This window comes from Prunus avium, chromosome 6, assembly GCF_965620075.1.
Source record: "Prunus avium chromosome 6, drPruAviu1.hap1.1, whole genome shotgun sequence".
In the NCBI taxonomy this organism is placed as follows: Eukaryota; Viridiplantae; Streptophyta; class Magnoliopsida; order Rosales; family Rosaceae; genus Prunus; species Prunus avium.
This window is the reverse complement of record NC_142289.1, coordinates 36,164,453-36,178,426: the sequence shown is the minus strand read 5'-3', so window position 1 is coordinate 36,178,426 and position 13,974 is coordinate 36,164,453. Positions and strand designations below refer to the sequence as shown.

The 13,974-nt window shown below is 36.8% G+C and overlaps 2 protein-coding genes and 1 non-coding gene across 3 annotated transcripts; 1 reads left to right on the top strand and 2 right to left on the bottom strand.

Annotated features, from left to right (window-relative positions):
- Positions 1-3,617: 3,617 nt before the first annotated feature.
- On the top strand, positions 3,618-6,714 carry C4H (cinnamate-4-hydroxylase). The gene is made up of 3 exons (XM_021951152.2): positions 3,618-4,612; positions 4,971-5,104; positions 5,984-6,714. The coding sequence occupies exons 1-3, from the start codon at positions 3,828-3,830 to the stop codon at positions 6,580-6,582; spliced, it is 1,518 nt and encodes a 505-aa protein (XP_021806844.1). The 5' UTR covers positions 3,618-3,827; the 3' UTR covers positions 6,583-6,714.
- Positions 6,715-11,807: 5,093 nt separating this feature from the next.
- Positions 11,808-11,914, bottom strand: LOC148294124 (small nucleolar RNA snoR100). The gene has a single exon (XR_015836920.1). It is a non-coding gene; the product is annotated as a small nucleolar RNA snoR100 (small nucleolar RNA).
- Positions 11,808-13,527, bottom strand: LOC110750791 (putative glutathione S-transferase parA). The gene is made up of 2 exons (XM_088255591.1): positions 13,067-13,527; positions 11,808-12,819 (listed from the first exon to the last, which is right to left on the bottom strand). The coding sequence occupies exons 1-2, from the start codon at positions 13,379-13,381 to the stop codon at positions 12,478-12,480; spliced, it is 657 nt and encodes a 218-aa protein (XP_088111717.1). The 5' UTR covers positions 13,382-13,527; the 3' UTR covers positions 11,808-12,477.
- Between the last annotated feature and the right edge of the window lie 447 nt (positions 13,528-13,974).

Sequence of the window (13,974 nt, the reverse complement as noted above, 5' to 3'; positions counted from 1 at the left end):
AGCATGTATCTATCTTTCTTTTCTGTCTTCCAATTTAATATTTACTTTCTCCCAATTTTTTATATTAAGCTTTTGTCTTTTAAATTTCTTTTAAGGTAGAACTAAACTTATATACGATACACGAATGTTAAGACTCGAATTCTTAACTTTTTATGGAAAACCAATTGTTTTAAACCACTACATTAGTAAATCCTCTGCACACGCATTTTGTATTTATTTTAGATCTATAAGCAATCCTTCTAAAGCCTTGCCGTCATCTAGATATCCCTCCTAATATATAATCCATCACACGCAACTTATATAATATAAAGTGATTATGACATGATGAAATCACTCTTATCTTATTTTATGAGAGAGTGATTAAGAGGTATGCATTTTGTCATATTTGAGAATTTTTCTTTACAATCTAGAAGAGCCCCACTGAAGACTTTATGTTGCGAAAGAACTAATCTTGTACTAGTTTTCTAGGTTCCTGATTGATTAATGACTATAAAAAAATATGATTTATGTCATATTGGAATGAGTCTATTTGTGAAAATTCCTTTAAAAAAAACAACGCAACTCGTTAGATAAATTTGAAACAAATAACACAACTCGTTATTTGTATTGTTATGACTTGGTTTTTTCAAGCTTTATTTATTTTTGATGATTTTGAGTTTGCAATCTTAGTTGGGATGCCTATGCTATTCGATCATGTATGATCATTAGTGGAGGCGCACCAGATTGTCTTAATTTTGTTGTTCGACCGCTCCGTTATTGTAATCGCCCTTTGTGGCTAGTTTATTTTGGCCTCTTGTGGTTAATAGCTTTTTTGACTAAATTATGAATGCAATCTTAGAATTTCTCAACAAAAAAAAAACAAAACAAAACAAAAATAGGGATAACAATTTCCGATTTAGATGATTTAGACTATAAATAAGATGTTCTTATTTTGAAAATAAAGTATAATTATGAAGATGTACAAGTGAAGTGAGAGAGCAAATATCAATATGCAGAAAAATGAGGAATTGAGTGGTGGTGGTATACTGTGGTAGGCAGCACATGTGGACCGTTCCACTGCCACCTCCATTTACAACTCTTACATTAATTTGCATTAAATAAACATCGTCACATTTAATGCAACGACTTTGACATTTTTATTTTTTCTGGCTGTCATCCTGGGACCCCCTTTAAACAATTCTAACTCTTTGTTCGACTATTTTTCTTTCAGATGAGAATGCTCGTATATATGTGTGATGCTATAAATACGCAATTGTCTTAGATTTTTATTTACGAAAGAGAGATTCACTATAATACCCAATATATGAGTTAAAATTATATTTAAAAAATCTTATATGAAATGGACTTTAAAAATACACCCAAAGACCATTTACAATATAACAAAAAGACTTTTAACTTCTTTTAAATTATAAAACTGTCATTGATTTCTTCAAACAAACCCAACTCCAAAACCTCATAAAACTTCTTTTAAATATTTTTCTTAAGTTCACTTTAATTTTATGAGGTCAACGGATAAGTTAGTTTGTTGGATTTGAAGAAGATGTGTTGATATGTAAAATATTAATTTATGCACAAGTGCAACATCCTTTGTTGGATATTAATAAGTGGGAGAGCCAATACTACTTTACATTAAAAACACACACACACACAACACATTGAATATCCTATGTCTAATCAATTGCTTGTTCCCTCAAATTCATAAGGCCAATTATATATAATTATCTCTTTTTATAAAAATTAAAATAAAATAAAGTTGTATAAGAACATCTCCAGTAGCCTCTTCAATCACTTTGGGATGCTCGAATAGATGAGCCACATCATAAAAATCTCTGGAACATCCTTGTACAACTCAATCATCAAAACTGCAACCTTTTTCTCTCTCTTTAAGACTGGTAAGTTGACTTTGGTTCTTTAAAATATTTTATTTTATTTTTGAAAAACAAAACCTACCTTGAAAATGTTAAAAAACATGCATTTTTTTCTTTTCAGATAATAAATACAGAGACATTTTTCACATATTTTCATAATTTTCATTTTTCTCCATGATATTGCATTAATTGAATTGAAGTTGTTGGAATAAAAAATATTCAAGTAGCAAATAAACCTTCAAATTGCCACATAGGTCAATAAACTTTAATTTGAATAGTTTAATTTGCTACTACTATTGGAGATGCTCTAATTGAAAGGCATGTGTGTTGTTTTATTTCCTTATGTAAATGAAATAAATAAATAATTTTTAATTATTATATGTTGATAATAAATAACTAGCTAGTGTTTTCTTGCTTTCAGTTTTAAATAAATAAAAATGGAATGGTTATCAAACGGGACCTAAAATAAAATGGTTATCCTTTTGCTTCCATTTTAATTTTGGTTAATACTTAAAATGGTTGATTTCCATGCAATAACAATTGTGTGAAAACCTATCATAAAAATAATAGGTTAGGTTCTATTCATTTTTTAAATTTGTCTTATTTTTACCAAATCTCAATGCGGGAAGGTAATATGTCTCTATGGGACACATTATATTATACTCTAAAATGGTAATCAACAAATCAAAATTAGTAGGTAATAAGCAAAATTGAACTCGGTGGCGTGCTTCATCCAGAAGTACGTACAAAGAAAAACACATACAATTCACCTAATCGCTGCTCACACCAATTTTTTTAAAATCAGATTTTGGTGGGACCCAACCCCAACTTGGTGGCCAAATATTCCTTCGTTTTTTTTTTTTTTAAACATATTGCGATAAGGACATCTGAGAATGAGGAACATAAGATAAATAACATCCATAAATATCATGGTTTAATTTTGATTTTTTTTATTTATATCTCGTAATTTTTTTGTTCACCCCATGTTCTAGGTTCATCCCAACTTCTAATTCAAATTTTCACAATTTCTAAGAAAATCCCACTATCTTCTCAAACTACCTCTTAATATAACACCCAGCAAAAAGAAAATTAAAAACTCATCAACCTCCCACTCCACACTCAGCTATCTTGCCCCTTATCACTCTAAGATCACCTCAATCTCACATTCCTTAAAGAGATAAAAACACTGTTGTCAAACTCAATTGACGAACTACAAGTCACTATTTGCATACCGTATTTAGGGTTTGTGAAGAGAAAATGATAGTGTAGTAAGTTTCTTGGATTGAAAGAAAAGAGTAATTTGACAATAGGGTGTAGAGAAATTTGTGTTTTTATGTTTTTCTAAAACTTAATATGAAGAGTGGTGGAATGTGTGTAGTTGGATGATTTTTTTGTCTTTTTACATAATAATAAAACTTAAAAATTTAATAATTTAAGTATAGAGGTGAATAAAGAAAAGTGTGAGGGCAGCAGCATAGCATCGTGATCCTGAAGCGACCACGACACAGAAAAAAAGAGAAACATACACTTGCAAGTTGCAGTCCATCACGGCCGAAGCCGCTTAGGTGTCGAAATACCAGTGGCGAGCCCCACGATACAGTTGAGAGGGCTCCACACCCGATTCAAAACAAAAAAAAAGTTGACATCTTCGTCTACCTACCCGCTCGTTTACCTACTCCCACACGCCCAGAGTTCTCCAACCCCCTTACTTCTTTTAAATATAACGACGTTAATCTCCATTTCCTCGCCTTCAGTCACAGCTTCACCCACCCCCCACAGCCACAGCCACATGACCACGTAACCTACCTAACGGCCGCTCGCCCGTTACTTCTTTCTATAAATTCCATTCCACAAACACACAAACACCAGTTCACTTTCCCACCCATAACTCATTTTCTCTCATCCGCATTTTTCCTCTGCCCACCCACCAAATCACTCGCCACACCCACACACCCCGAAATGGACCTGCTCCTCCTGGAAAAGACCCTCCTGGGTCTCTTCATCGCCATCATCGTCGCAATCATGATTTCGAAGCTCCGTGGCAAGCGGTTCAAGCTCCCGCCCGGCCCGATACCCGTACCAATTTTCGGAAACTGGATCCAGGTCGGCGACGACCTCAACCACCGGAACCTCACCGACCTCGCGAAAAAGTTCGGCGACATCTTCCTCCTCCGCATGGGGCAGCGCAATTTGGTGGTGGTCTCGTCCCCTGACCTCGCCAAGGAGGTCCTCCACACCCAGGGCGTCGAATTCGGGTCGAGGACACGAAACGTCGTGTTCGATATTTTCACCGGGGAGGGCCAGGATATGGTGTTCACGGTCTACGGTGAGCATTGGAGGAAGATGAGGCGGATCATGACCGTCCCTTTCTTCACGAACAAGGTCGTGCAGCAGTACAGGCTCGGGTGGGAATCGGAGGCGGCGGCGGTGGTTGAGGACGTGAAGAAGCACCCGGGGTCTGCGACCAATGGGATGGTGCTGCGGAGGCGGTTGCAGCTGATGATGTACAACAACATGTACCGGATTATGTTCGATCGGAGGTTCGAGAGCGAGGAGGATCCTCTGTTTATGAAGCTCAGGGGGTTGAATGGGGAGAGGAGCCGATTGGCTCAGAGCTTCGATTACAATTATGGAGATTTTATCCCCATTTTGAGACCCTTCTTGAGAGGTTACTTGAAGATCTGCGAAGAGGTCAAAGAGAAGAGAATTCGGCTGTTCAAGGACTACTTTGTTGATGAACGGAAGTAAGAATATTTTTTTTGACTTATTTCATTTTTGTTATTTACGTTGAAAACACTAGTGTCCAATTAGTAAAAGACAAAAAGGAAACTGTTACTGAAAATTCAATTTGTCATCCTGCATTGAAAATGGAAACGGATAAAAATAACAAACTGATAGCGTGAATAACAATATTTGATATAATACGTTATGTAATTACATAACTAGATGGTAAAAATATACCATTTTAGTAGCATGAATGGTTTCTTTTTTTAGGTCTCATGGAAATTTTGCTATACGACTTTTCAAAATATGTGAAGTTTTCTATTTTTATAGAATATTTGATTAAATCTAAAATAAAATTTGATTTTAATTGTTGAGCAGGAAACTTTCGAGCACAAAAACGACAACAAATGAAGGACTGAAGTGCGCCATCGACCATATCCTCGACGCTCAGCAGAAGGGAGAGATCAACGAGGACAACGTCCTTTATATCGTCGAGAATATCAACGTTGCTGGTAAGTGGGGCCCTCACTTTCCTAGTCTCCTAATTTTTACCACAGGAACACAGTGGCATGCATTTTACTGCTTTGCCCAATTTCCCTGCTAACGGCGCTTCTCTTAAAATTTTCACATTATTTATGCAAAACAAACAAAAAATAAATCCTATAAAACTTACCGGTCATAATTGCAAGCCTGAAAAATTCGGTGCCCTTGTCGCTTGTGTTTATTGTGAGGTTGAGGATAAATTTTTTGACCTGTTCTTCCACACTCTTTTATTTTATATTTTCTTACAAATAATATTACATATATCAATAATAAATCCTAGGTTTTATTTAAATCGCAGTTAAAATATTATGTATTCTGCTAACGGGTCTAGTCGAGTGAAAAAGAGAATAGATCTACAGACTAGAAATATTAGGTTCGAACACTCATAGTATCTTGGTTATGTGTATGAGAAACCCATTCTCTAGTAATTTATATGCTTATAAATTGATTATTTCAACACCAACTTAGAATTCATTTTAAGTATTTAAGTTAATTTCAACTGTAGTTTAACCCAAAGCATAGGTTGTCCTGCATTGTGACATGATTTCTTGTCAGGTTAGGTGGTAAATATTACTTTATTAGGTGCATCTAGGTGAACAAAACATGTGGCTTCAATCTTAATATATATATATATATATATATATATATAACCTAGCAACTTTCTTGAGTTTCCTTATAATGATGGAAACATACACATCTTATCCTCTACGTTAGTCTAACTGTGACATCGACCTGCCAACCCACTTTCCATTTGGACACTACAGATTAATCACAGTTTGATGACTTATCTAACTCGTTACAGATAAATCACAGTCTAATATATATATATATTTTTTTTTTATCAACAGCCATTGAAACAACACTATGGTCAATTGAGTGGGGGATTGCAGAGCTTGTGAACCACCCTGAGATCCAAAAGAAGCTGAGGGATGAGCTTGACTCAGTGCTTGGCCCTGGTGTTCAAATCACAGAGCCAGACACCCAGAAGCTTCCCTACCTTCAAGCTGTGATCAAAGAGACTCTCAGGCTTCGCATGGCAATCCCATTGCTTGTCCCACACATGAACCTCAACGATGCAAAGCTGGGCGGCTACGACATTCCGGCGGAGAGCAAGATCCTGGTGAATGCATGGTGGCTGGCAAACAACCCTGCCCACTGGAAGAAGCCTGAGGAGTTTAGGCCAGAGAGGTTTTTGGAGGAAGAGGCCAAGGTTGAGGCCAATGGCAATGACTTTAGGTACCTTCCATTTGGTGTTGGGAGAAGAAGCTGTCCCGGGATTATTTTGGCCCTGCCAATCCTTGGGATCACTTTGGGACGTCTAGTCCAGAACTTTGAGCTCTTGCCTCCTCCAGGACAGTCGAAGCTTGACACCACAGAGAAAGGTGGGCAGTTCAGCTTGCACATTTTGAAGCACTCTACCATTGTGTTGAAGCCAATAAGGTCATAGATGAAATTTGTGAGGATGATGATTTTGATTATGTCGTAAGTGGATGGATTAATATGATATAATTAAAATGTGGGGTTTGTGTGACAATGTAAATTTAGTGACTATTCCAATAAGTACTTTTATTATCTTTCATTTTATGCATTTATTTTTTAATTTTCTTATTATCTTTTTCAAGGTTTGAAGAGTTTCTGTACCACCAACCCCCTCCTCCCCATGTGCCTAATTTTGAACCATATGACATGACATGTGGCTGGCTATGCCACAATTTATTAGCTCAACCAAACCTGCATTGAGCAGACACCACTCACCATGGTTCATGGAGAATAACTCAACTAAATTGACGCCTCACCTAACAAATATTGAGTTCATAGTTGCCTTATTTCAAATCCAACTTGGCACATTCCATATATGTCACACAGAGCTGACTTATATTTTAAGTTGACATTGGTGATCAGCCTTTGCTCCCTCCACCAACCCCTCAAAATTAGTGGGAATGACATTGGTGATCAATCATCATCTTCAGTTTCATTACCCATGTACAATCAGTCTACTCTAGCTTGAATTTCGTATTGGCACACATCGTGCCCATCACCTAAACATTCGTCAACCCCAACTACCTCCTAATTTTTTGCCTAAATCGATTCAACCTCTGATGAGCATAAGCATAACAGCCATATACCTTTCCTCTTTTCAACAAGTTTAGTAATTTGATATCTCCATTTTTACCCGCATCTTTTTAACTTTTTTCAAAAACACTTTTAAAGTTTTTCAAGAATCACTTGTAGATTTTTTAATAGAAAAGTTTGTCATTTTTATGATAGAAAAGCTTATAATCACTGGCGGACCCAGCACATGCCTACTGTGGATAGCTACCCACACTTAAGTGTTTTCTTCACCCATCTAGCCAAGCACTTTGCCAATAAAAACAAGACACTTGACTAATATTTTGCATGCAAAATCCCCACTCAACACCCTAAATAAGTATAGATTATTATAAATAAACCCAATCCTAGACATGTATTTATAAAAAAACCCACATACTATTTAAACATAGAAACACACCCAAAATTAACCCCAAAATCAACAATTGTATATTTTTTGGGTGTGTTTATAAATGGGTTTTGAGTGTGTGTAATGATGAGTTTTGGGTGTGTTTATAAAGTGTTTTGGGTGTTGGGTTTTTTTATAATTTCAGCCCCCATTTTGGGTGTTTTAGTGAAACTCCCAAATAAGTAAAGCTTTCAAGATTTTAGCCCAAAACCTCTCCTATATTGAAAATATCAAGGCCCAAGCTTTAATAAGATGTGGTCCAATATATAAAGCCTTAGATTTTGGCCCAAAATCATATATTAAAAATTATTGAAATAAATTATTTGTTATGATATATATCGTATTGCTATGAAAACCTAGACTTTGTAGAAGTTAGTTATGAAATTATTTTTTACGCCCCAGATGAACAAAAGTCTGGGTCACAAAAGTGATTTCAATCAATTCAGATGATCCATTTTCAAGTGCTAGAATTAGAAGTCATGTTGTTGATTTTAAATCGTTCCCACCTTTTTGTTTAGTATTAAAAAAGTCTTCAATGGACAATTGTTTTCCTACTTTAAAAAACAAAACAAAACAAAACCTGGAGGGAAGAAACAAAGACTAGAATTATCCCACTTGCCCAACTTGTCGGGTTCTGCCGCAAGTTTTTATTGTATTTTTTTTCCATCTATTAACATTGAACCGAGGTCTAAAATATTGATAGTATTGGAAATATTGGCAGTTTAAAAACATGAAAATTTCGATGGAAATATCAGGATCCCTTTCTCAACCAAAGCGATCATCACTCTCATCCCATAAGAGCTTGGCCAATAATCCAAAAGCACCACTTGTCCTCCATCTTAATAACAATGCTTCAAATCAAATTGCAGAAATATTTATAGCTGCTTGTGGATGTTAAGATTAATGACGTCATGGCTCAAGTGTCAATTTGTTTTCTACTTCATCACATAAATAAGAAAAGAAAGTGTTTGGGCCTCAAAGAAAGTTGACTTGTTGACCACCAATGGTTTTCAAGCCAATGAGGAACTTTACCCTACCATCATATAAGACAAATTAAAACGGATGAACAAAGAGCAAAGTCAGCAACTTCGTCCAATGTGAATGGAATTTGTGAAGAAAAGATAGTCAAATTGGATTTGCATGCTTCCAAATGGACAAATCGTATTTGGACTACTTTTGGTTTTTCAATCTTGTAAGAAATGAAGCAGGACAGAATAAAAATAAATAGAGTACCAGTCTTGCACGTATTGTCACGCAAGAGATATTATAAATATATTTATTTCAATTGATTTTGAAATTTCAAGGACTCCTCGACAGAGATCAGAACTCAAATGATTCAAATGTGGATGCATTGGGTATGCTCGGTGTGGGGGCTTTTTCGTTCCAGCAGCTATTGATGGGCCTAGGCTGATGTAAAGAGTCAAATGTGTGAAATTGCCCCTAGGTCTGAATTCAAGAATCAGACCCCAAGAGTGCTTTGAAAGGGTAGCTGAGGCTTAGGAAACACCTTGGTCTTTTTAACCAACAGAAACCAACAGTTTCTTACAGATAAATTCTTGGCTTGGCTTGAGAAGCTTGTTGCATGGAAGCTAAGCATTCATGAGTTTAGCATGAGAGAGAGAGAGAAATTAGGGTGGAAGAGTGGGTGCTTTGAGCAACTTTTCGATAGCTTCACAAAAACTTCGTCAGGCTCTAGAATAGCTTGCCAAAAGAGAAAATGGGAGGAGATTGAGTAATAGGGCTTGAAATTGGAGAGTTCCAGGGATGATAAGTAATGATTGCTCTCTCTGGATGTGGTTTTTTGATAATGGGTAGGAGAAACCCCCCTTTTATAGCCATTGGAAGCTCCTCCTTACTAAGGAACCCTAGATGGTTCCTCCCCAATTTGCCAAGTCTTCCCTTTCATTTCTCTTCTCTTCCTTTGATTCATCCTATTTTGTGAAATCCTCCTTAGTCCAAACACAAAAAGACAAGATTTTTGGAGGCTCTAGAGCCTTCCTACAGCTGTTCCAGTAGCAATCTCCTATCTTTGGTTATCATCTCTCCTTCTTTCCTCCCCTATTCATGGCAAGAGCTGATATGAAAAAGAAATGGGTAATGACGTTGGTTTGAAGGGTGCTTCTCGCTTAGCAAACTACGCACGCTAATATCCTTTGATTTTTCGGGTGGTCTACCTTGGGTTTGTTTCTTGGCCATGTACTAGAGACTCTTAGCAGCCTACATACATGAGTAACCCTTGGCTTTTGTCGTGGTTTTGTCTCCAGCCATGTGCTGGAGACTTTCAGATATTTTGTTGGTCATTTGGGCCTTCCTAAGGTGATGGTTTAGTTTACTAAGGGAATTAGCCAACTTTCTAAAGTGATGGACTATTGTTATTAAGGTGATGGGCCAATTTTCTAAGGTAATGGGCTACCTTTTTCTCTTTTTCATGTTTACCCACATATTTGGGCTCGTGAAATGGGCTCGAGTTTTGGGGCTCCCAAGCATCCCAAAACTTTCACTTCTTGGCCCATCAATGGGCCTCGTGAATGCTCGTAACCGTCCATACCACAATCCACTCAGCAAGCCTCGGGCATTTGCATGGCTTGGGCCCACTTAAGCTTGTAGCGTGGCTAGGTGTAAAATAAAGAGTTTTTAGCTTGGCGTGGCATGTTTCTTTGGCGTGCTTGTGCTCGAGCTTTGCTGGGCCAAAATGGCACTTGACGGGATAATTAGCATGGGTTTATAGAGTTGATGCATTTTATAGGCTTGCTACAACTCTTAGCGTGACATGTTACATATTTGCTTGGCGTGACATGTGGATCGTGACTTATGCGAGCGCGTATGACGAACTTTTATTCGTTCATTTATGTTAAACTTCATTTTCGTTTGTAAACTGAAACTCTTAGATTGCTCTGTTATCGCCCTTGCTAGGGTTTGATTATGAGGTCGGATGCCTATGTTGTAAACTGTTTCAGTGTTTCTGATGCATGCTGCCTGTTGGGATATTTAAATATGTTTTTTTAACAAGTTGACGAATTTGGGAAACATCAAATTTTCAGGGGAGACTCTGCCGAAATTTCGGCAGAGAGTCTCGTTCTTTAGTAAGTGGGCCCATCATCGGTAAGATGTTGGAAACATTACTGGATTCGTCCCAAATTATGAGGAATCTGGGACGGGTTCTGTCATTACACTTAATACATTGCATGGTAAGATATATGAGTGACTTAGTACCATATAGAATTCCTATGAGGTTTAAAATTTTCACCATCTTCATCATCTCTATGTGTATTATGAAGAGTAGTCATCAAATGATAAATCCTCAAAATAATTTTGCATGTAATTGTTAATATGCCACCCATATGGATCCGAGATTGGTTGACGTTGTCCATAAGCAAAATCATTTGAAGATTAGGTCTCGAATTCTTTCCATGAGACGCTCGATTTCATCCCAAAAGGAAATGTCAAAGACTCACATTCTCACGTGAAAATTTGATTCTAACAAAAACAGTTCAAAACAAAACAATATAAATATACATATTTTAGCATATTATCACAAAAACATAAGCAACATAGTGGTTAAGGCGATGAGTGAAATGGCAAGGGTTTGAATCCCTTTGCGTGTGTGGTTTGTGTTTTTTTTTTCTTTTTCCCATTACATCGATATTTTATATATTATAGCGACATTTTGACAAAATATTACTTAAAGTGTAAACGAAATTATCAACATCGATATTTTCTAATATTATCAATATTTATACAATATGTATATAAATACGTTTCAAAATATTCATGACTCAAAAAAACGATAATATCCTCATCGATATTATCGATATTTTATACCATGCATTGAACACATTTTGTTGTTTCTCTTTCATGTTCTATGAACTGACGTTTTACACTGCAAGTGGAAACTGCAGGATTCCTATAAGGTCTGTGTTCCTGGCAATTCTTTAAATCATTTAGAAGAATTGGGTCCATTCATATGGTTGATCAACCACCACTGGAATATTCAAACATGTCATCATATTTTTGTTCCAACAATCATTTGCAGCGTGGTTTTCTGGCATTCTTCAAACCATATTATTTGACAGATATTGACGATTTTAACCCAAGGAAATTATAAAAACAAAAAATTTCGAGATTCAAAACAACAAAAAAACAGATTGAAATAAGAGATTGAGAAAAAGAAGAGATCATGTGGGTCGTAACCAGGCCCTCAAATCAGAGAGAATCAGAGAGAGCAGACATGCGGACCCAGAGTTGTTCAATTTCCGTGCACATCACCATGCTTCCTTCATTACTTTTTCATCCAGAGCATCGGCTTATTGTGCACGGATCCAATATTTAAACAGTAAATCAAACACCAAACACCACGAAAATTATAAAAAAAAATCAAAATCAAAATCAGAACGAGGCTCTCCAGAGATTCAATCAGATATTGAACACAGAAAATAAAAGAATCACAAAATCAAAGAACTACGCTCGGCTCAGCCGCAATGAATGGGTCGCTCTTCATCCGGTATTTATAGGTGATTTGGAGAGGCCAGTCAGTTAGGGTTTCTGCGCACTTGAGGGTCCCAAAATTACGAAAACACCACGGGTGTTTCCTGTGAATTAACGAGACTGCCCTCGGGTTACATTTGATGTTCGTTGGCCCTCAGGGCCCAATACTTGAACTTTTTGGGCTGGTTTTTTTATATTTCTTTTCCCTCAATATTCACAATTTCTATGTTGATAGAAAACATGCTTGAATTGAATTATAAAAACAACATTATGAGGCATAGAGACTGTATATCTTTGAACAAACAAACCCAATCTTCTGTGTGAGACAAATTCTTATTCTGATTGATTGGTATCTGTAACTCACAACCCATATTTCTGCTTGAGTTCCAAGACAAAAGCATAGATTTTCTGAGGGTGAGGAAGTGACTTGGACACACTGTCCCTCTCCATGCACCTTCTGGCCCAAGCAACAAGCTTGGGACATTCAGCCTCTATGCTGAAATTCCCACAGATCTCAAAGGAATAAAACCAGCTGGTGAGGGGAACAAGCACCACATCCACAAACCCAAAGTCTTCTCCACCAAAATAAGGCTTGTCTCCAAGCTCACCTTCTATGGTTCTCAAACCTTCTAGGAATTCCTTCTTTGTTGCCTCTTGCTTTTCCCCCTTTTCCTTCCACACTCTCTTGCCCAGGCTGTATATCTGCATTTTGCACACCCCATCCACAATATTGCATTAGAAATATGTACTCATTCATGTAAATATCATGGCAATCTGATTACGGAAAATATCATGGAAAATGCTAGCGTCAGTTGCACGTGACGCAATTTACAATGAGTCACACACTCATTAATGATTGAAAATGCGTTATGCGCTCACATGCGACTGACGCTATCATTGCTTAAAAACATTAATATTGACGACAATTAATGTGATATATTTGACTAACCTTTTTGTCAATATAGTCAGCCGAAAACCTTGCTTGGGATCTTTGATAAGGGTCAGAGGGGAGCAAGGGAGATGTGTGATGCCAAACCTCATCAATGTACTGGAGAAGGATGAGGGATTCAGAAATGGGTTTTCCATTGTGAATCAAAACAGGGATCATCTTGTGAACTGGGTTCATCTCTAGAAGCAGAGGGCTTTTGTCTGCCAAGTTCTCCTCCCTGGCCTCATATTTGATCCCTTTCTCAGCCAAAGCGATCCTCACTCTCATCCCATAAGAGCTTGGCCAATAATCCAAAAGCACCACTTTGTCCTCCATCTTAATAAAAATGCTTCAAATCAAATTGCAGAAATATTTATAGCTGCTTGTGGATGTCAATTTGTTTTGTTCATCACCCAAATAAGAAAAGAAAGATGTAGAGCAAAGTCAGCAACTCCATCCAATGTGAATGGAATTTGTGAAGAAAAGATAGTCAAATTGGATTTGCATGCTTCCAAATGGACAAATCGTATTTGGACTACTTTTGGTTTTTCAATCTTGTAATAAATGAAGCAGGACAAAATGAAAATAAATAGAGTACACGTATTGTCACGGAAGAGATATTATAAATATATTCATTTCAATTGATTTTGAAACTTCAAGGACTCCTCGACAGAGATCAGAACTCAAATGATTCAAATGTGGATGCATTGGGTATGCTCGGCCTCAAATTCAAATTCAAAGCCTTCCTCATATATTATTTAAACTTATTATTTTAACAAGTATAGCCGCTGCCTTCCTAATATATTATTTAAACTTATTATTTTAACACGTATAGCCGGGCGGCTATACTAATTAAATTTGTTATTTTAAAACGTATAGCCGGTCGGCTATACTATTTAATTTTGTTATTTTAAAACATATAGCCGTGC